The following is a 23685-nucleotide window of genomic DNA, read 5'->3' on the forward strand; positions in this document are numbered from 1 at the left end:
GTCATTGAATTCTATATGATTGCTACCCATTTAATACCTGGGCAATGGAGATTTGGCAATAGAAGAGGTATAGTCGCTGCTCTGAAAATATCTTAAAATTATCCTGTGTTACAGATCAATACCTTTTTTTCATTTATAAAGCTCATTTAATTCTCATTAATTATTATCTCATTTAATTCTCAAACTATTAAGGAAACCAAATAGGGATAACTTTTCTTTTTTTTTATTAAAAAAATTTTTTTAATGTTTTATTTATTTTTGAGAGAGAAAGAGAGACAGCATGAGCAGGGGAGGGTCAGAGAGAGAGGGAGATACAGAATCTGAAACAGGCTTCAGGCTCTGAGCTAGCTGTCAGTACAGAGTCTGACATGCGGCTCAAACCCATGAACCGTGAGATCGTGACCTGAGCTGAAGTCTGACGCTTAACCAACTGAGTCACCCAGGAGCCCCTATTTTCATTTTTAAGAGAAAGAAACAGAGACTTTCAGGGACTCGCTCAGGTCACAGAGTTGGGATTGGAACCCAAGACCTTTGTCTCTACAATAGCAAGTCTACTCTCCACACCATCTAGAAGTCAGAAATAGGCTGGGCTTCCCCTGAGCAGCCTGTGAGCTTATTGAGTACACCCTGCTGCAGGCAAGACTGCAGGAACACACCATGCTTAGCATATCAGCAAATCTGATAGCACAAGACCACATCTGTGTTTTTCTAGGGAGAAGCCCTTGGTAAAAATTGCTGCTGGTGGTGATATGATCTTATTATGTATAGTAACTGCCTTCAGTTTCTTCAAGAATTTTTGGTGGCCTGTTGCACCACTTAATGCCTAAACCAACAGCCTGGCCACATCTAATTCCCCTCCTCCCTAACCCCTGAGATTGAGGCCATCAGAAGTGAAAAGGGAGCCCTGGGATCAAACTGGCAAGAGATCATTAGGTGGACAAAGTGTGGGTCTTCACCAGTGACTCCAAACCCAAATGTGAAGGCTGGAGGAGGGTCAAGTCAGCAGATGACATATTCCATGTGGGGTGGAGGGTGAGCTGGACAATGTGTGTTTCTAAAAGGGCATCCGGTGCCCAGCATCAGCTGACAGCTGTCACTCTTCTAATCAGGCCCAAGGTTGTTGGATCTCCAGGTATTTTTCTAAGAGAATCTGGAAATCTAGAATGTTGTGCAAATTCTCCTGATTGGATTGTTAAATACTAATGGTCGAATCAGACACTTTTAAACCTGTGTGGGTCAAAAACAAATAAAATCAGTCCTGTGATTCTCTCCTGCAACCTCTTCTCTTTATATTTGTAAGTCAGTAATTTTTAGAAGAAATGCACGGGGACATAAACATGTGGTTAGAAGCATTTTTATTACCCATCAGCGTCCTGCATCTTGTCCACATTTGTGAGAAAGACAGCCTCTCAGAGCCAGGGGGTACACAGAGCTTTCACATTAGCCCTTTCAAGCGGGGTCTGTTTGAATATCCACTTTTCCACTTTTGAACAACAGTTTTTGCATTTCCTCATGTCCGTCACCTGGTAGATGAGGCCCTCATGGAAAGGCTTCCCACAGCACCCACAGCCAGCAGGCTGGGGCTGGAGTGACGTACAGATCCCTGCTCGATGGCTAACACCACATTTTTCCTTCCCATCCAAGAAAGCACGTTGGGGTCTAAATAAGTCAGAATGCTAAAAATATAGGAAGGCCTTCCACTGACCTTAATTCATTTTTTAAAAAGAAAATTCATCACAAACAATACTTGACCTACCATGGGTCACTTGGGACACAGCTCACAAAGTTCAGGGTAACATGGTTAAGAGATGTTTCCAAAAATAAAAATAAATAAGAGATATTGCTAAGCTTCTCAGGAGACCAGCATGGTTGGTTGGGTTGATTCCCCCAACTCATTCACCCTTAGGGCATCAGTTACAAGGAGCTTAGAAACGCCACCAGAGAACCTTGGACTCTTGAGGAAAGATAAAAGAGATAAAAGACCGAGTTCTACAAAACAATCAGTGAGTCTGGACCCAAGTCTTCTCACTTCCCTAACTGGCAACAGGGAGTCCGCCCTTGAACTGCTATGTGGATAACGTGAAGTCAAGTCCTGCTCACCTGGATAGACCATGAAATAAAGCAGTTCCATGCTCTTCCTGCTCTTTGCTCCACGAATTGATCCAGAAGATGCAGAAGCTGAACACTAGAGTTTTCCCTGCTACCTCCCACTTTAGAATGATCTATTTTCTTTCCACTGCATTAGAAAATGAAAATTCAAGAGGTGGGAATAGAAACCAGATTCAAGAAAGAAGAGAGAGTCAAAGAGGTGACTGGCAATCTGATAGAGTGTGCCTCCTGGGGGAAAGGTGTCTGGATCTTAAAGGCAGATTAAGACAAAAGGAGAGCAGAAGCAAGTCTATTTTTTGCTAGGTCGCCACAGGGATCCAATCTAACCTATTTACAAGTGGTCTCAGGGGAACTCTATTTAAATAGCTATTTTGTCACCATCCTTTTCGTCATCTTCCATGATCACTTTGGGTCTCTCGTCCCTGAGCAGTGTCACACCTGCAAAACAAAGCACCGATCTGCAATTAAGTGCCTCTAATTAAAATAGGAGACAACCTTACAAGGTAGGCACAGCACGCAGGAGCATGACAACCCCAAAGCCCTTTAGCATCTGCAGAGCCAAGTGTTAAAGGTGCCAACAGAATGAGGGAGCCGAGTGGCCTTATTTGGCCTTCCCAGAGGAGCTGTGACTCAGCGAGGACACCGCTCTGGTTACCAGGAGACACTCAACCTGGGAGTCAGAGGCAACTTTTACCCCCCGTGTCTATATTCTGCATTTAAGCTTGCAGCGCGGTTTGATGAAAAGCAAACAGGTTTTGGAGTCCAACTGCTTTGGACCTCTCATTCTGCCACTCACTCAGTCTGTGTTGGGCCTTTCACACCTGAATTTTCTTGGGTGTAAAATGAGCACACTGATACTTACATGAAGGGTTGTTGTGCCCATTGAACAAGAAGCTCAGATGGTGCCGAGCACAGCGCCACGCCTGTGGGCAGCTGAGTCCGCCTCTCCCTTCATTTGATTTTATATATATATTTAACTTTTAAAGTTTATTTACTTTGAAAGGGAGAATGAGCATGCGCAGGGGAGGGGCAGAGAGAATGGGATAGAGAGAATCCTAAGCAGGCTCTGCACTGTCAGCACAGAGCCCGATGTGGGGCTTGAACTCACAAATGATGAGATCATGACTTGGGCCGAAACCAAGAGTCAGACGTTTAGCCGACTGAGCCACCCAAACGCCGCATCCCTTTCTTTTACATTTGCTAGTTCACTTCTTCTTTGAAAAGAACTGGTCAGCAGCATAAAGTCAAAGTCAAATACCTTTTAACATCTGGGGGAAATATTGAGCGGAGGCTCTGAACATGCCATTTCTGGGTGTCAGTGCTGGAAGGTGATAAATTTTATGTGGTTCAGAGCAAAATGAGAAACTCAAGAAAGGGCAGTGAGTTTTTGTAAAGTTCTGTGACTATCATCTTAAAAAGTTTTTCTTTATTTTGAGATGATTCTTTTTCTCCTTTTCGGTATTAAAATATCCTTTCTTTTATGAAATTTTAGGGATGTCAGGTGGTTATTTTTTTTTTTTTTAACATTCTTACTAGGCAAAATTCAAAGTTGGTATCCCTATATTGGGCTCCAATAGATCTTGTTTTTTAAGAGTTTAGTGATCGTTGAAATTCAGAAGCCAGAGCACAATTTTCTGGACAGATCAGCTCAGTTAGGACCGTCCTAGGAGGTCTGGGTGGTTCTGCTCATCCTGTGAATTGTGAAGTAGGGTCATTTTAATAAAAACCCAAAGGAAGCTATGATTTTGTGTTTTTACCGGTCCTCCATGATTTCTGTCATCCCACCCAGCCAACCACCCGTGCCTTGCCCCACCCCCACCTTCTTATAATTAGAGACCTTTCAGTTCATTAAGCATTTCATAAAGATCTCAACATGAGGGTAGAAAACTGTGCACCACAAGAGGCCTTTCTACAGAACTGGACTCCATTCAACAGCAGCAAATTAATGAAAACTATGTGTTGATCTTAATGACTATTCATTTGACTCAGTTCCTAGTTTGTTCATATGGGTTCTTAACCAATTAGCTGATATGGGTTCTTCACCAATTAGCTGATATTTATTGGAGGAGAAAAACAATTTCAGGAGTCTGGTTGAAAATGAGGATTTTGCATAAATCTCTTATGAAACACAGTGGGAGATATTTTTTCTTATACCAGCTGCAAAGAGGTTTGGATTCTTACTTGGAATTAAGTCTATCACGGCAGAACTGTAAGTGCATCACGGTTGAACTGTAGAAGATAGTTAACTATGCTAAGCCCCCAAACTTTCTGCCCTAATTTCCTTGATATCTTTTCACATCAAGCCAAATTTGAGTTGATTCAAAGTGGACAAGAGCGTTTAAATTCCCAGATTACAGTCAACGTTCTGATTATTTGGGGGTATCCTTGAAACCTAGTTGTACAAGCATCTGGGCAGAAAAAAAGTCTTGGGATTTCAGGGGAAGGAGGAGGCTGCTTAACCATCAAGGACAGCCCTTCCCAAAGTAGGCTAGGCTTTCCACAGGGACACAAGAGATAATTTCAAGTGGAAAGTGAACTAGCACTTATAGTAATATAGTTAAGCATATTTTTAATGTCTTATAATGAAAAATATGTACAGTGGCTCAACAGAACCTTGATTTCATGGCTATCATTGCTTAGGATGAGGCTTAAATCAGTAACGTCTATGTCATCACTGCGTTCTTATTCTCGATGCTTCGTATTGTCAGCTTTGGTCATTTGATGATGAATGAGGTTTGATAAATACTGGTCTATGATTTAACCCAGTCCTGATCCTATGTTCTCCTGTGGGAAACAGAGGTGTGTTATTGAAGAAATTTACCCTAGAGCCAGAAAGCTTTTTCCCGGTGGTCACTTAACCTGCCTGAGCCTCAGTTTACTCATTTACAAAACTGGAGAAAAAAAATACATCATATCTCCCTCAGGGGGTGACACTGTCAGGTATATTTAGACTAACATTCTTTTATGCTTCAAGCACACTTTTACATGAACCTCCATTAAAGCACTTTTCACACTGTAGGAATCATTGGACAATACATCCATCACCCCTATCCCCTACTGAACTTTTTTCTCTTTAAGTTTAATTTATTTATTTTGAGAGGGTGGGGAGGTGCAGAGATAGAGGGAAAGAGAGAGAATCCAAAGCAGGCTCCCACAGAGCTTGATGAGGGGCTCAAACTCACAAACCATGAGATCATGACCTGAGCCGAAATCGAGTCAGACACTTAACCAACTGAGCCACCCAGGCGTCCCAAGAACTATGAGGTTCTTAAAGGATATCCTAGCATCTAGCAGGGGACTTGGGAAACAGTAGGGATTCAGAAAATATCTGTTCCTACCCTCCCATTCTTTGTGTAGGAGCGTTTAAGGAACTTGGCTGTTTGTTAGAAACAGGTATATTTTTAAGGCCAAAGCTCAGTCTAAGGTCTCTAAGGGCCCACCAGTTAGCCTTGCGGCAAGCTGTTTTGGGCCATGATCCCACTCAGAGCTGGTCACCTGCTTTGCAGATGTGTGCCTCTAATTCAAGGGAGCCAGGGCTCAGATGCCACCTGTCCTGGCAAACCACACCAGAGGCAACACTCTTCCCAGGAGGATAGAAGAGGCATTACTTTCAAAAGACATATCAGTCTCCTTTCTACAAGCACATTATCGAGCTTTGATCTCCAAATAGTCACAGCTCGTGGGCCAATTTTCCAAGTGACTTCTCTTCAATGCTCCCAGCCTCATTATTCTTTACTTTCCCTGGTTCCTTTCACCATAAACCTTAGCTAAAGACTTCTCTCTCTTTGAAGCAGGTCTCGGCCATTAAGATCTTACTAATCACAACCCAGTGCACCCTGCCTCACAGTCACCAAGATGGGGGGCTCTGGCAAATGTGGGCCAAGTTGGGAACAAACCTTGGTTGGCAAGGAAGCCAGAGCTGACTCTTCACTAAGGAGTTGTCTTGGCGGTTGGAAACCTATCAAATAAGCTCATTAACCTAGGGGAATGAAGGCAGTTAGCAAGAGATTTAGAAGAGAGAAATAATCCTTGTCCGGTCCTCACTTGCCAAGGGCTAATGAGAGGAGATGTCTCCGGAGTGCATTTGTATGTGAGTTTCCTCTCAACACCCTTATTAGAACCAATATGAGTCTCTCTGAACATCTGCTGAAGGCTCTATTCTTATCAGCTTAACTAGCATTTCGATTACTGCCAAATCTTTAGATACTAAAAGGCTCTTCAAAAATAAAGTGCTTCAGCTAATATGCTAATAAAAGCTAGAATCATAGAACACTATCTATAATTGCAAATACAACACAGAGATTTGCTGATTCAAGGAATTCCATAATGTGTATAGAATCCACGGATAGACTCTCTTTCTAGCTCTTGTACTTTGTCTTGTTTGATAAACATTTTTTTTAACTCAACTGGGAAACTGCTCCCCTATGATGTAGATATTGGGATGTAGGCAGCATCGTTGCTTAAATAAACAGAGTTTAACATTTTAGGAAGTCCCTTAAATCAGTAGATGTATATGGAGAGGTAAAACACTGCAGCTAGGAAAATTCTCACTTTTAGAAATGGTCTGAGTAATCTCAAGGAATATAAGACTGAAGAGAATGGGGCGGGGGGAGAATCTCACATTTACTGAGGACTTTCAACAATCCAGGATCGGTGCTAAGTGCTTTATATACTTTACTTCATTCTGTTAACAATCCTGGGAGACAGATTTTACGGTCTTCCTTTCAGAGATGCATGAAATGAAGGAGGCTCTTTCGTTTGTGTTGGTTGCCCAGCCTCACAAAGCTGGGTTAAGCAGAACCAGAGATCAGACTTAGACCTTTCTGATCCCGAAGCCCATGTTCAATGCTTGTGCTAAGGTGAGATGGGTTGGAGGACTGGCGCAGGAAAGAATACACGTAGCTCATGAGAACATGTTTGAGGAAGTTCAGATCCTGCCACTTGGTCCTTGGTCCACTACTCCAGAGAAATGTCTTCTCCTGTTCCATGCCTCCTTGCCTGGCTCTGCTCTTCAGAAATCAGTGGCCTTATCTGTTTCCCTGACCGCCTATTCATGATGTCTTCTTCTGAGCCGTCTTTCCACTTTTTTCTTTATTAAATAAAATAATGGGGAAACATAGTTCTATAACAACAAAATCTCATCTCCTCCCAAAGTGTCCCTTCTGGATTGCCTTAGAGCTGAAAGTCCCAACTATCTACCACAGAACAATGAAAAACCACCCACAGGTAAGGCCGACATGGGTTAGAGCCCCAGCTCTGCCACATCGCTGTGCTTGATCTTGAGCATAATTTGATCCATTTATCTGTCCACCCAACCATCTCATCTCAGTCCAACCAATCAACCAAGCAGCTATCTATCCATCAATGTCATCCACAGAAGACTCTAAGTTACATACATCTTCTTTCAGTTTATTTATGGGAAGGGTCCTAATAGCTACTTTCTTGTGTTATTCAGCTGATTTTAAAAAATCCCCAAACATAACAAACTCAGTGCTAATATTTAGTAGGGCCTCAATAAACATTAGTACGTTTTCGTCTCTGCCACCCCCTCCAAATATCTATGTATTTGGATATATGTACACACTCACACACATGTACACACTCAGTCTTATGATCTAATCATGAGTGTATATGTCTTTTTCCCCAACCTGCACTTAACATTCTCAGGGACAAGACTATGCTTCCCACATCAGCTGCCTTATATAGCCTGGGGTTGTGCATATAGTTCAGCAAGACTTTGTCGTTTGATTTGACACATATTAAGACAGCTTTCATTATTTCCACATCTCCCTTCCTCTCCCTCTCCCACTCTCTTTCTCTTGTTTCAAAGATTTGGTCAGTATATCCAGGTATCTTGGGAGAGTCAGCCATCAGTCACAGGATGCATGGTTCATGGAAGACTAAGGAGGAGGATATTTCAACTCTTTTCAAGGACCCACTGACATTTCTATTTCATTGGCTCAGTAAATTTGACCAGTTCTGCTGAAGCAAGAGGAATGCTCTGAACCCTGAGCTCCAGCTCAGCCCTGGGGGAGCTGCCAGTGAAGGTAAACCTGAAAGGCAGCGATAAATGCTGCTCTTCCCCAGAGTACTTCTGTGTGACACAGATTGCTGGGCTGGGACAAAGGCCATGCCTGTGGCACCTCCAGATGGTAAGGCTTGTGACCTGTTCCCATCACCCCCTGCAAATGCCTTGCACCAGCTTTTTTACCTGCTGCAAAGGGGGACACGTGCAGGGCAGGTGTGTCTTTTCTCCTTGGTTTTTTCTGTTCCAGGTCAGTGTTATGAAGAGCTGGACTCATTTTGTCCTTTGGATGTCTCTCTTGAACATCATATCTTTGAATTAAATGTTCTGAAAGCACACCTGCATGGTTTGGGGAATAGATGGGGAAACAGGGTTAAACACACATATCCTACTACATAAGGACTATGCATTCATATTCGGACACATACCTAGTGATGGTAGTCAACATATCTTTTCAAATTTATCTTAATAAAATCATTTTTAATATTAAGAATTTGTATCTCTTGAGGCAACACTAGAGAACATCCTTTATGCAAAGGGTTTCACATGCCTCGTTTTAGTTTAGCCTCACAAAGCACTGAGGAATTTAATATTATCATCACTATCACATACCTGAGGAAAATGAGGCACAGAAATATGCCCACAGCATCCCAGGTCTGAGGGGTCAGGGCCAGGAATTGAGCCCAGGTTTGTTGGCCTCCAAAGGCCATCCTTGCTAGAGTGATGGATCATTTGCTGTTCTGCAAGCCACACGCTTCACTCTTCAGTGACTTCCCTGCCCTCTCACCTCTCCCACATGTGAAATTTCTCTCCATCATTTCAAGACGCTCTGAAAGCAGCCTCTTCTATGAAATTTCCCACAATTCCCTGCCCAGGCTGAGCCCATGGAGTCTTTATGTAAGGACCCCATCACGTTGTTATTTCTTCCTGCATATGTCAGCTATTTATGTGCCTCTATTCCTTCTTATCAAACTGAAAGTTCCTTCCCAGGACGGTCTGTGTTCTATTTGTTCTGTCGCCTTCCAGGTGGGTCTAGAGTGGAAAGAACACCAAACAAATAGCCCAGAGGGAAGGAGAAAAGGGAATAAGAGCAAAAAAACTGTGGAGACATAAGAGGGTCACACATTAGGTTGTTATAGAGACACATTAGGTAACGTGTCCACCAAACCATCTTGCTTTTTCCTGGGCACACAGCGAGGCTATATTTCTCAGCCTCCCTTGCAGTCAGGGGAGGTTTGTGACTGAAGGAAGTGACATGTGCCACTTTCGGGCCTGCCAATCTTCCAGTCTGCTCTGCACCCCTACCCCCCTCATTCCTGTGCCTGCTGGATGCTGAAACTCACAGAGTGACTTTGAAAGTCATGCGATGGTGTTGTCCAAACTGCCATCAGCCAGAATCCTTACTCTTTGGAGCAGAACCTGCTTCTGCAACTTGTACTATTGATGAGGGGGAAAAAAAACAAAAACAAAAACAACAAAAAACTTGTGCCACTAACATTTTGGAATTCATTTGTTATAGCAGCTGGCCATAGTGTCATGAAGAAAGATGCAGGAATGGTACCAGTGATTTAAAAGCACCCAAATATTTAAGGAGACCTTGTAAGGCCAATGTGATCTATGCAGTTGTTCCCTTTTACAGATGTGCAAACTGACCCCATCGTCCATTACCTGGTATGAAAGGTGGGATGTGCAATGCCGGCGTATCTTTTCTCCTTGGTTTTTTTTGGTCTGACTCAACATTCAGGGCAACCTGTACATTTTTTCCCTTTCTTGGCTTCTTTTTGAGATCACAGTCCTTAATGAACTGGTCTGAAAGGTCATCTGACGTTGAGAAGATGCAAAATAAAAAGAATATGACATGAGTAAAGGTCGTTCACAAACTGGTTGGCTGCCAGTTACTTGCAGGAGCCATTTGGTCTGAAGAAGAAAACTCTGTATATATTTTGGCCTAGTCTACATAGGACTGTAAGAGCCTTGTGCAAATACATACAATAAAACAGAAAACTGGAATATTCTACAAAACGCCAAGGTGGATGGATAATCAAAGCAAAAGAGAACTTTAACATATAGTTAGGCAGGCCACAGAGTGGGTTTGAGTTAAATTTCTGATGGAGAACAGGTTGTCTGTGTTAAATGCTCTTTCTTAATTTCTTTTTCTCGACGCTTGTTCTCTTGAAGATTCCACCAGCCAGTATGGAGCTAAGGCACACTACTCAGTCTTACAGTAAGGTTCTCTGCAAATCCCTCACCCACCTTCATTTCTGTGGCCAGCTGGTCACACGGACGATTCATGCTTGTCTCCAGCATTGGTCTCTTTGTTTACTGCTCGCTGGTGTTGCAATCCTCCTATTTGCCCATCCCAAACCCAGGCCCTGTAGTCCTCTTACTCAGCTTTCTTCCTTCCTCAGTGTCCGGAACTTCCTCAATGAGGCTCGGATTCTGCATCACATCCTTCAGATGTCAGGGCACATGATTAACCCAATCTGATCACTCCTCGCCCATTATTTTCTCTGCTCCATCTTACTCCTCAATGCTTTTGTTGATGGTGCGCTCCTATAAGCTTCTCTGTCATTGTTCTAGCACCTGTTTATTCTATAATGGTTTATCTCCTGCTCTAGACAGAGCCTTCATGGAAGTTAAGGATTATATCCTCTTAATAATTTTATTCTTAATTAAAAACATTTTAATGTTTATTTATTCTTGAGAGAGAGAGTGTGCAGGGGAGGGGCAGAGAGAGAGAGAGGAAGACACAGAATCTGAAGCCGGCCCAATGTGGAACCTCAACCGTGAGATCATGACCTGAGCTGAAGTTGGACGCTTAACTGACTGAGCCATCCAGGCATCTCATGATTTTATTCTTAATCGCCTCTTCCTCCAATAAATGCATGTTGAATGGATAAGTGAAGCTGGACTGATCCCAGTTCAACTGCTGACTCTGTCCTATTAGTTATGAGATTTTGGGCCTCAATTCCTAGGAACTTTAATATTGTCTCAAATTTTAAAATGAGGATAATATTAAATCAGTGTGTGTGTGTGTATGTGTGTGTGTGAGTATGATAAAGACAGAGGACTAAATTTGTTAATGTTGGTAAAGCAGTTGTTACATTTGATATATTTCAAATCCTCAAAAAAATGTTGACTCTGATCATTACTCCCTGACACCTTCTATAAGATCCAAAGGAAGCCCACCTCCCCACCCCATCTCCGTAAGTCTTTTCCAGTCCTGGGTATCTTTTCTCAGTTTCCTGGTAGCCATCAGAGTTTTGCTCATGTAACACCTTTTCTGCATATGTCTTTTCTGCCCTCTTTGATGACAAGTATCTTGTGTTTTATCTCCTTAAGAAATTAATAATAAATTTATTAATCAATTAATAAATATTTGTTGGATGTATGTTTGAATGAATGAACTCAAACATGTTGTATATAAGGAGATAGTCTGTTAGGGTTCAAAGAAGCCCCAGACAATGAAGTCTTCTCTGGAAACTTGCTATGGGCTGGATACAGTCTGATTACATCTACAGCTGTGAATGAATTTGGGGAAATTCAGATATTAATTGGGTATTTTCAGCCCCTTCTCCTTTTCCCTCTTCTTTTTTTTTCCTCCTTCCTTCCTTCCTTTCTTCCTTCCTCCCTTCCTCCCTCCCTTCCTTCTTTTTCACTCTGTTTCTTTTTTATGAAAATATTCAGGTCAATGTCTTTAAAACACTGGGGATTAAGTGTGTCAAACTTGTTCACTTCAGTTTTGTGGGTCTAGATATAACCTGTGTCAGTCATTCATGTATTTAGTCAACAAATACTGATCAAGCTCCTACTCTATGCCAGGCTTTGAGCAAGGTTCTAGGGCTAAAAAGACAAGTAAGAAATGGTCCTTGTTTTCAAGTTGTTATGATCTATTGGGCTCTATGTCTGGATGGTCCTTTGTTTTAGAAAACTCAGTATGCACAAGTAACCTACCGGGAGAAATACCTAGTAACTATACATTGTTATGCCTGTATCATCCAAAGATCACAGTATATAACCAAAAAATCAAATAGCGTCATTCCCTTCAGCCATATTTAATAGTAACACGCATTTCCTTTCATCTAAAGGATTTGAATAATTCCATCCAATCTTTTAAACTTAATAAACATTTATTGGGATCATAGTATATGTAAGACATTGAACTATTTGCTTGTAGGTTTGCATAGACAAAAAAAAAAAAGAGGGGAGAGGGGAACTTTACTGAGTACTGCTTATGTACGAGATAATTCCACATCGTTCTAGTGTGTGGGAATGACCAACACCTTCTCTGATTAATCAATGCCTGTGTCTTACTGGTTGTTAAATATTCATAGGGTATCCCAAACACACTATGTCATGCAGTCCTCACACCAAGCCCACAAGGAAGGTGTGCTATTATCCCCAGTTTGCAGATGAGGAAACTGAGGTTTAGAAGCCAGATGAAAGGCTAAAGGTTACACTCCTAGCAGGTTATGGCAGGAGTGAGCCCAGGTTCTTGGGACTATGTTTCTTAATGCCTGGCTGAAAATACAGTTTTAAAAATTTGCTGCCACATAGCACAGTTAACTCTCTCTCCTCCCCATAGCATACATACCATAGACATTTGTTGAATGAATGAATGTTGGTCAGAATGAGTGCTGCCCAGCTGTGGGCCTCTGGAAGAACAGGCTGGAAATGGACCAGTCATGGGTCACCACTAGACCCCAGGATGCGACTCAGTGCACAATACAGAGAGCAAGACATTTGCTTCAATTTTGACTTTTACTTCAATTGCACTTTTTCCTACTTTTGGAGAAATCCTGAACATAAACTATCTTGATGGCAAATGGGGAGAGGGGAGGGGGAGAGTCATAACCAGGCGAGACATAAACAAAGGCTATGAATATGCAAAAGACCCATCCATCAAAAGTCTGAGTGTCTCATTTTTAGAAATGGGTAGAGGCAGAAATGTTTCTGGTATTTTCATTACAAAGGTTATGCAAAAAGTCAGTTCTGGAAAGGAAACAGATTGACAATAAAGCCGAAAAAGGCTATTTAAAATTCTGTCTTGATAGGCAAAGAGAGATATTTGAAATATTTTATTGGCACTGCACATGGGGTGTAAGTGTGCCGGCAAATACTGGGTCTGCTGCCACATTCCATTTATTGCCTCAGAAATGCTCTGTCTGGGACGCTGTCAGACCCAGAAAAGAGGACAATGCCTTTTCTCTCTTTTTGTAACTCTAATGAACTTCTCTCCAGTGCTCCGGCTAATATTTACAGGCAGACCCTGCAGAGCTGTGGCTATTTGCCTGTCCATCTGGTGTTGGCTGTCACCAGAAGGTACAAACGATCAGGTTTCAGGGGGCTTCCCCCTGACTTGCCTGCAAACCGAATGCAAGAGAGTGGCAGAGACACCTCTTTTCTGACTCCCACTGCTGACATGCACACTGTAGCATTTACCTAAGTGCTCTCGATGAGGGTCTAGCTTGTCCAGCCTGTCTTCTGAGAGCTCCAGTGGCTGCATTTGCTTAGTGGACATCATCGAAGGAGGTGTATCTTCTCCAGCTCTACAGAAGCATAAGAAACAAGACCATCAGTATGTCTTCTGTTCATCTGTTCACTTATTAAATAAGTATATTTATTGAGCACTTACTGTGTTCTCAATTCAATCTCATTTTTCAAGTCTGTTTCTTATGCTTAACTACTAGAAGCTCTAACTGAAGATTTAAGTCAAAATTGGGGCTCCTGGGTGCGCCTCAGTCAGTTAAGCATCTGACTCTTGATTTTGGATCAGGTTGTGATCTCACGGTTTGTGAGATCGAGCCCTGTGTCAGGCTCCATGCTGACAGCACAGAGCCTGCTTGGGATTCTCTCTCTCTGCCCTTTCCCTGCTTGTATACACATGCATGTACGCTCTGTCTTTCTCTCTCCCTCAAAATAAATAATTAAACATAAAAAAAGATTTAAGTCAAAATAAATGAAACTCATACACATATACGTGGATGTAACTGGCATTCACCAAATGTTCAATATTTCTTCCTCTTTCAGAAGCACTGTGAGAGTTTCTGAATGAATGCTTATCAATTCTGAATTAAGAATGAGTTAGCTGAAAGTTACAGAAAATCTTGATTAAATCTTGTCTATATATTCTGTTGAGTTCTGCAAAGTAGGATTATGCCTGCTTCATAGATGAAGAAAACGAGGGTCAGAAAATATAATTAATTTCTTTAGTCATGCAATTATTAAATAGCCAAGATCCAATTATTAAATACCCTGGATCCAAACCCAGTTCTGAAGATTCCCATTAGACACGCAAGACTCTTGAAACAGTGATTCCTTTGAAGCCAAATTGAACCAAGCTTCTGGTTTTCTATCATTACATGCTATAAAATATAGTTACTTTATACTATATAAATATATATATATATAGTATATATATATACTATAAAATATAGCATGTAATGTATAAATGTATAGTATAAAGTAACTATAAGGTAATAAGATTTTTTTCTCTATCCATATTATAAGGTGGTAGAGACGTAGTAGGAGAAAAATCTAGGTCTTGAAATGGATCTTTATTATTTTTTCCCTAGAGATTTCTAGCATTAGAGCAAGTCTGCTTCCCCTCCCCCTCCCCCATTTTTCCTAGACCACAAATCCATTGAACTTTCAGAGCTATTAGTTGTAGCCATTGTCCAGGAGTAGAAATCCAGAATGGACATGTGTCAAGTCTGAATGAAAAATGCATTAGTTGAGATTTATAGAATCTGCCTTGATTTTATTTCTTTTTGATAATTTATTTATTCACATCCTATCATAACAAGAATACTTACAGATGAATAAGATTAAAATGACCCAAACTGATCCTCTGTTCTGGAGATTCCTGGGTCACTGGCATGCAGATGAACACAGAGACCAGTTGTGTTAACACTTCAAGCTCATAGAATTAGTTCAACTCAATTGTCTTCTGAGGAATAAGCCAGTCTTCTCCGGGAAGGCTGGAGGGCCTCTCCCCCTACCAGCTGAGATCATTGCATAGCAGATGGAGCTATTAATGGATTGCTTGAACCCGGCTTTTAGTGTCATTCTGAGCAGACTGATTGTACTGAGTGACTTTAGCAGAAATCAATTCAGATTATTGTTTTAGTGTTTGTAGAGAGACTGCCAACTCCCTGGGACCATAAGGAGTATGCTGTTAACTTGGGTGGCTACCCACCACTTGCTTGAGTGGGGAGGAAAGCTATTGGACCATCAGTCGGGATGGGTGGGCTCAGCGCTGAGGTCTAGAGGCAAAGTTACAGCCTCAAATATGGCCTGTGCACCTTAACCAATCTAATCTCTCTTCACTTTGGGCAGAAAGTCACAGGCCCTGTCATTGAAAGTCACAGTCCCCGTCATTGACTTTATGCTGAAAATCACCCCAGGATCTAGTCCAGTATTCATTTAGAAGGAGAACTGAGGTGTAAAGAGGTTGAAGTGACCTATCATTAGTTACACTGTTAGGGTCAGACCCATCATTTGAACCTAGGCTCCTACTCTCTGCTCTAGGTCTTATCTGGCAATGGTCCCCCTCTTCTTCTCTCCAGCCACAGTAAGCTGTTCTTTTCTTTGTACTTGAATCATATGACTGCCCCTATGTGCCCAATAGCTGGGTATTTAATTTGAATCTGAGCTTTCAAGTTCAAATGGATCTGGGTTAAATCTCAGCTCTTTAAAAAAGAGGTATGACTTTGATGAAGTAGCTAAATCTTTTTTTTTTATTTTTATGTTTATTTATTATTGAGACAGAGAGAAACAGAGCATGAGTCGGGGGAAGGGCAGAGAGAGAGGGAGACACAGAATCTGAATAGGCTCCAGGCTCTGAGCTGTCAACACAGAGCCCAACACAGGGCTCAAGCCCACGAACCATGAGATCATGACCTGAGCTGAAGTCGGATGCTTAACTGACTGAGCCATGCAGGCGCCCTGAAGTAGCTAAATCTTAATGATGTAGTAAGGGTAACTAGAGCCCAAGTAAAATATAATCATTTTTTCCTTTTTGTCTATAAGCTACAGCTGCTGTGATAGAATTAGCAGAAGTTAGCCTCTTTGTGGGCTCCCAGGGATGGGCCTCTGGGGTCATAGATCCCTCTCTGTCCCCCTACCCCATTCTCACCCCCACTTCTCTTATCTGTAAAATAGAAGTAATAGGATCTACCTCATAGAGTTACTATAAAGGTTAAATAGAATAGCTCCCTGCTTTGCACACTGCAGGTATGGAGTGAATGGTAGTCATTGTTATGTAACATCTCTACCATGCCAGATGACTAGCTAATGAAGACCAGCTTGTTTAACTGCAAAATTATCAAGTCTTCATTTTCATCTAGACGCTGAACCATGGGTGGCCTAGCCTTCATCTGAACAAAATGGCTTTCACAGTACTGAACTTGAGAGAGAGAAGCCTTCTCTTGGCAGGTGAATTGCCCAAGTGTAGGAAGTCCCTGGATAAGGCACCTGCTTCTTCCCCAAGATAGTATCTAGTGTCTGTGGGGGAAGCGACACTACTTTGTTTGTTTGTTTGTTTACTTTAAACTTTTTTTTATATAGAGAGAGTGTGAGCAGGGGAGGACAGAGAGAGAGAGAGAGAGAGAGAGGGAATCCCAAGCAGACTCCATGCCCAGTGTGAGCGACTGAATCACCCAAGCACCCCAGAAACACTGTTTTAAACCAGTGTGATTGCAAGCATACGATGGTGGGCCGGCACGCCTCTGTTAGCTATGGGGCTGAAAGATGGTTTTCAGATTTGGGCTTTTATGTCACAGCAATACTCTGTGCTGGGCAGGGCTAGGTTTTGCCCAGGGGATTAGAAGATACGATTATCATGGATGATGTCATTAAGCTCTTTTTGGCAGAAAAGCTTCACACAAAGAAAGGAACAAGTACTCAAGGAGAGAGAAGTTTGGTTGAGCATCACCTTCCTGGTAACTGTCATTTCACCTGTCTGTAGAATGTTAGTATAAGATGAGCCCATCTCCCTACTCACTCGCCACTTCCCTCCCAGCAAGAAGGACTGCTCTATGTGATTTTGTCACTATAAGACACCAGCCAGTCTAATGATTGAACTAGGAAATTATTTCTGACCCTGCTTATGCTTTCTCTTCTTTAATTCAGCCTCCCCATCCCAGGCACCAGCAAAGAGACCCTGCTTTTGTCATGTTGCCTTGGAAGGTCGTATCATCTTTCTCAGCAGCTCACTATAATTTGGGAATTTTCGAAGCGCTGGTTCTTTCATATCTAAATACCCAGTCCCTTGGGTGTTCAGATTTCAACCAAGGGACTAGAGCCTGATGGGATGCCTTGTGGGTATTGTATACACTGTTCTCTAGTACAAAGATTTGTCACCCTTTAACATTCTCTTCCTGCTTATTGCACGTTCAGTGTAGTCTCACACAGTGATGATTTGGATGATATCAAGCTGCCTGCCCTCATCTGAAAGGCTTGGGGCCACAGGAGGCCTGGAAATCAGGAATTTTTTCCTCTGTGACACCTTTAGAGGGGCCTCAGGAAACAGCATAATCTCATGCACTATCTCCATAGCAAAAATTTGAACATTTGCTCGAGACGTGAATAAAGACTAATACAAAGATGCCCATCCTTTTGGCTCAGGTCTTGCTAACAAATAAATTTATGTTGAATTTAACAACAGAAAAAACTTCTGGTTCTCAGAGTTTTTCAGATTTCTTAATTAGAGAAAAAAAGTATGGTAGGTCCGTATTAATCTCCTCGTTGTTGGAGAGAATGAGGGTAGTTTGGTGTATAACATGTAGAAGAAAGCAAAGAGATAGGACTTCAGGGGCTTGAGGAGGTTTTCAGGACTATGATACTAAAGCCTAGCAACTTTTTCTTGCTAATTTTCACAAGGGATGAAGCTCCCCCCCCACCCCCCTACAGAGAGACACTTGTTAATGCAAATACCACCGAGAGAAGAGATATATTAACCAACGTCACATAATACACAAGGTCACCAGTGTAATTAACGACAAAAGTCACCTTCTCTTTTGAGAACAGGAAAGGGAAGATTAGGGACCTTGGGAAAGAACTCCACCAAATTGCAGGACGACAGGAAGCCAGAGCAGGCTGCTGAAACGGAGGACTCAGTGAGGGGAGCCCGCCTCCACCAGCCCAGAGCCAACTCCTACATTCGGAGGACAGTAGTGCTATTTCCTCATGTTAAAAAGATTGGTCAGTTCAGTTTGAGGTCAGAAGCAGGTCTGGGCATTTTGTCTTTTCTCTTAACACCGACTAAGTTTCTTTGTTGGATGTTAGAATATGTAGTTTAACTCAAGGTCACTGACAGCAAGCATTTGGCCCTGTGAGGCAATACGGGGTAGAAGCAGAAGTTTGGTTACTTGTACTGTTACTCTCTAGCCAGGTCAACTTGGGAGAATTGTTATGTCTCCCTGGAAACTCAGTTTCTGCATCTGTAAAATGGGCTGCTAGTGTCTCTTCTCCAGGGTTAAGGGTATTCACCACACAGCGTATCTAAAGCTTCTCGCCCAGATCTCAGTGCCCGTGGACCCTTTAAAAGTGTGAGTTGCCTTGTCTGTTCCTTCCACCCTCCCCTTGGGATCATGACATGTGTATTAAATTGAACAATTGGAACCATCTCTTTGCCCCATCTTTGGCCTTCTTTGAAGCTGATCATGAGATTAGAACAATCCAAGGTACAGACCAACACAGACACCCCTTTCCGAGGCTTGGGAACATGGTCCTAGTGACTCTCAGAAGCAAGCGGACACAGCTGAACTGTGAGGAAATTCTAAAGAATTTCCCCCAAAGTCATCATCCCTGGATTGATTTGATGGAATAAAAAGTTAGAAGGTTATGTCCACAGCCTAATGTGGTGTCTGAGGATATAAAATTCATATCCTTTGTCGAATCTCTTTCTAACCTGGGGATTCAATTCAGGTCAAAAAGTACGTTTTAAAATCAAGTTTGTTCATCAAAAGACTAAATTTGCAGTATTCCTCAAGGAGTGAGTCTTACTTGAAGTAGGGCATGGAAAGGTGTATCTGGCAAACGTAATTGCCCCAGCCTTAGAAGATAAGCCTCCCGCATTGTGAGGATACAACTGTAAGGGTATATCAATGTTCATCTCGAGACTTAGCGATTTAATATGGGAGGATTCTGACGCTACAGAATTGAGAACTCCACCTCCCTTAGAAACAATGTCTCCAAAGTGGTGACTTTTCCAGCTCCTCATCTAGCCCCATCTTAGTCTTGCTCCAGGAAGCATACCCCCACTCCCGCCCCCTCCCCTGACCCCGCACCACCAGCTGCTGCCTCCTTTGTCCCAGCAACCATAACGCAGCGGTAACTTATTAGAAATTTGCTTTTCTCGCTGCAAAAGTTCTTGGAGTAAAAATCTGAAGCACTTACCAATCAGTGCAGGCTCTGGGATGAGAAGGCGAGAGATGGGGAGGGCAAGCTTCCTCCCCAAGCTGGGCTGCTCCTCTGCAGTAGTGGCTGCTGCCCGACTCCAGCTCTTCTTATCAAGGGACCAGCTGCCGCTGTTGCCATGGGGATGCTCTGTTTCACAGGCGCCAGGGCAAGGGGGATGGAGAGGGAAAGAAGATAATCTCGTTGCCACCGTTCCGACTGCAATAATTGTCCATTACAAAACACAATACTGAATTGTACTTTGAGTTCCCAGTGTGCAAGCCTGGAGAAAGCCAGACAAGCTGGCCAGACCTTCTAATCCCTGAAATGACTGGATGCAGTAGGCTTTGTTTGTTTGTTTGGTCTGAGTTTGCAAATACGGTAGCTGAGGCACAGTCCGGTTAAGTGACTTGCCTAAAAGGTGCCACGGCTAATTTTAACCCTCAAATCTACTTGAGTTTAAATACGAAGTACTTTCACTCACCACCGGGGCCCCTCAGAGTAGCAGCGGGGTGAAAAGAATAGTAGCAATCGCAGACATTTCCATAAGGCTTCCCAGGTGCCAGGCACTCTTCTTTACCCATATCAACTCATTTTATCTTCAGTAAGGTCTTGCCAGATAAGACGGTGTCATCATCCCCCTTTCGCTGATGGGGCACTGAGCTGATAAGTCATCTGCCCAAGATCTCACTGCTAGTAAATGGTATGGCTAGAGCTTGAACTGGGCAATCGAAGGTGGAGTACACGCTCTTAACCAGTTTGCAATACTGCTCATCCAAGAGAGCATTCGGAGAGGACAGCGCGTAGCCAAGAAAGCAGCCCTCCTTATCTAGGTTGGGATGTGGAGGCCAGGAAAAATTTGCTCCTTCAAAGGAACTCAACCAAATGTTCTAATATTAGGAATTTGCATGCACTACAGGAAAGGGCAGGAGGAGCAAACGGTGTTGAAGGCTGGGTGTGCTGCGCTGTCATATGGAGAGGAAGGGTCTGGGTTGGGGGTAAGCTCACTGGAGGAAATGTCCTGTGCTGACCAGAGGACCCTTATGCAGTCACTGGTCTGGGCATGAAAAGCAGGGAGGTTAGTCTAGGGGATCAGGTAGGGACCAGCTTGAGACCCCCGAGGGCAGCCAAGAGACCACCCACCAATGACACCCAAGAGGTATAAGTGCAATCCATGCATCTAGTTTCCTCTCCTTCCAGAGGCTGCATGCAGTGTGTGTCCCGCGAAACCCTCATTGGCTTCAACTACCTGGTAGTCTCTGGATATTAAGAGAAAGTCCCTAGAAGCATCTCTTTGTTCCAGACTGTCTGCTTTCTCTTCTTATCAACAGCCTTTTTGGCCAATGGGTTAGCAGCATCTTCATTTCCAAACCAACGTGGAAAAAATTATGCTTTCGTCCTAAATTTTTCAATTCTTTTTTTAAATGAGACAGTTTTTGAGATAACTTAGATTCACATGCAGTTATAAGAAATAATGCAGACAAGTCTCCTGTACCCTTTAAGCAATCGCTTCCAATAGCACCATCTTGCAAAACTACATAGGACAGTGTCTCAACCGGTAATGGTATTGATGCCGTTAAGATACAGAACAGCTCCATCACAAGAATCTCTCATGCTGTCCTTAAATAGTCACACCCACCTCCCTCCCTTTCCCTTCCTTATTCTCCCTGCTCCTCTCCCCTGCTTAGCAGTCCCCCCAACCACTAATCTGTTCTCCATTTCTATAATACTGTTATTTTTTAAATGTCGTGTAGGGGAGCCCGGCTGGCTCAGTCAGTGGAGCATGCGAGTCTTGAACTTGGGGTTGTAGGTTTGAGCTCCACAGTGGGTGTAGAGATTACTTAAAAATAATAAAATCTTTTAAAAAATGTTATATAAAATGGAATCATACAGTATGAAACTTTTTGGAGTTAGTTTTTTTTTTTTTTTTAACTCAGCATTATTCCCAATGATTCATCCAAGTTTTTCCATGCATTGGTAATCTGTTCCTTTTTAATCACTGCCTAGTATTCCATGGTGTATGCCAACATTTAACCTGACATATGTTATAGGCATCTGAATTGTTCCTAGTGTTGGCTACTGCAAATAAAGCCGTTCTAAAAATTCATGTACAAGATTTTGTGTGAACATAAGTACTCATTTCTCTGGGATAAATGCCCAGGAGTGCAATTGTTGCTTGTATGGCAGTTGCATATTTAATTTTATAAGGAAACACCAAACTGTTTTCCATAATGGCTCTACCATTTTATATTTCCACCAGCCATTTATGAGTGATCCAGTTTCTCTTCATACTAGCGAGCATTCAGGGTTGTTGCAATTAAAAATTTTTTTAATATTTATTTATTTTTGAGAAAGAGAGAGACAGAGTGAAAGCAGGGGAGGGGCAGAGAGAGAGGGAGACACAGAATCCAAAGCAGGCTCCAGGCTCTCAGCACAGAGCCCGAGGCGGGGCTCAAACCGACGGGCCATGAGATCATGATGTGAGCTAAAGTCAGATGCTTAACAGACTGAGTCATCCAGGTGCCCCTTTGTTGCATTTTTTAAAGTCATTCTTATAGGTATTCAGTGGTATCTCATTGTGGTTTTAATTTGCATTTACCTATGGACTAATGATGTTAAACATCTTTTCATGCACTTGCCATTTGTATGTTTCTTCGGTAAAATGTCTCTTCATATCTTTTGCCCATTTCCTAATTGGATTGTGTTTTCTTTTCTTTCTTTCTTTCTTTCTTTCTTTCTTTCTTTCTTTCTTTCTTTCTTTCTTTCTTTCTTTCCTTCCTCCCTCCCTCCCTCCCTCCCTCCCTCCTTTCCTCCTTTCTTTCTTTCTTTCTTTCTTTCTTTCTTTCTTTCTTTCTTTCTTTCTTTCTTTTTACTGTTGAGTGTTGAAAATTCCTTTATATTTTAGATACTAATCCTAAGAAATTTAGTTTTGCAAATGTTTTCTCCCAGTTTACAGCTTGTCTTTTTTCAAACTCCTAACAGAGTCTTTCACAGAGCAAAAGTTTTAAATTTATATCAAGTCTCATTTATCAATAAATTAATTTAAAAACATATCTAGTTGAGAATATCTCTGAAGCTCTTCAGGGAAGCTAAACAGTGTCAGGAATTTTAAAACACCCTTTTGTCACTGAATTTCCTCAATTCAAAGGGGATATTTCAAAGAAAGAAGAGAGTATGAATTCCTTATTTCCCCTTTGGACGGGCATGTGTACTTATCCCAAGTTCAGGTTGTTGTTGTGGTGGTGTTTTTTCCAGGGCTTTCTATGCACACTTTAATTGATTATGCCCAACCCCCCTTTTAAGGCAGATGTAAACAGCAACTGAGATGGCAGATGGTAATGTAAATCTATACCTCAGAGAGCTCTAAATAACAGCCACATATGTGCAGTGTTGAAGTCATAGACCCTTGGCCTACAGCGCTCCCAGTGTAAGTGCAAGGAGCCATTGTGTCCATGACATGATTTGTTGGTCCAAGAGCCCTCTGATATGTGGCTCAATAGGCTTCTGGCTTCATTCCTGATGGATGTCTAATGGTAACTAACTTTAAATGATTATATTTTCATTTTAATCACAAATATTCAATCTTTATGAATGAGAATGATCATAGTGATGAGCATTTCCAGACAATTTATTTTAGTCAATAGCCTATCGAGTGTGCACTTGAAATATTTGCCTTCCAGAATCAATCTAAGGCAGTTTCTATGTTGAGGGGTGATGGGGCTTTCTCAATCAAGGGTGGGGGAGAGAGAGAGAGAGAGAGACAATAAGCAAGTGCACTGAATATTTGCGGGCTGGTTTTATCCCATACATCTTTGCTGAGTCTCTTTGGTTTTCTCTTCCAGCCCCCAAAGAGGAGAAATAACTGTTTCAGATCAATATTTTCTGGTAAATAAGTGTCTATGTTTTGCTTTGGGAAGCTCTGAACACCTTCTAGCTTTTCATAACAGAGGATTATTTGAATTAATCAATAACAAATTCTGATACCATTTATTCTCATTTCATTAAAATTAAGATATAAAACAAAGTAATATTTCAGAAATTAACTGTCAAATACTTAATAGGTGCTTATTGAAATAAGAGGTGGTGTTATTTACTTGAGATAATTATACATACACATGAAATGGTACAAAGAGGTAGATCCCTTCTATACT

General features: G+C 42.1%; 1 protein-coding gene across 1 annotated transcript; it reads right to left on the reverse strand.

Moving 5' to 3' along the window:
- Positions 1-1348: 1348 nt before the first annotated feature.
- On the reverse strand, positions 1349-19585 carry PPP1R17 (protein phosphatase 1 regulatory subunit 17). Its single transcript, XM_039251158.1, has 5 exons — positions 19535-19585; positions 13577-13683; positions 9803-9955; positions 8321-8473; positions 1349-2547 (listed from the first exon to the last, which is right to left on the reverse strand). Exons 2-5 carry the CDS (start codon positions 13656-13658, stop codon positions 2468-2470), a joined length of 468 nt encoding a protein of 155 aa, XP_039107089.1. The 5' UTR covers positions 13659-13683; positions 19535-19585; the 3' UTR covers positions 1349-2467.
- Positions 19586-23685: the final 4100 nt, after the last annotated feature.

The sequence above is a fragment of the Hyaena hyaena genome, unplaced genomic scaffold (assembly GCF_003009895.1).
Source record: "Hyaena hyaena isolate Hyena2069 unplaced genomic scaffold, ASM300989v1 scaffold_387, whole genome shotgun sequence".
Taxonomy (NCBI): domain Eukaryota; kingdom Metazoa; phylum Chordata; class Mammalia; order Carnivora; family Hyaenidae; genus Hyaena; species Hyaena hyaena.

Coding starts and splice junctions, on each gene's coding strand:
- PPP1R17 (XM_039251158.1), bottom strand. CDS start 13,658: ATGATGTCCACTAAGCAAATGCAGCCACTGGAGCTCTCAGAAGACAGG. Junction 8,474..9,802: donor CATCCCACCTTTCATACCAG/GTAATGGACGAT, acceptor CAAACCATGCAG/GTGTGCTTTCAGAACATTTA. Junction 2,548..8,320: donor CGTGTCCCCCTTTGCAGCAG/GTAAAAAAGCTG, acceptor TTTGTTTTGCAG/GTGTGACACTGCTCAGGGAC.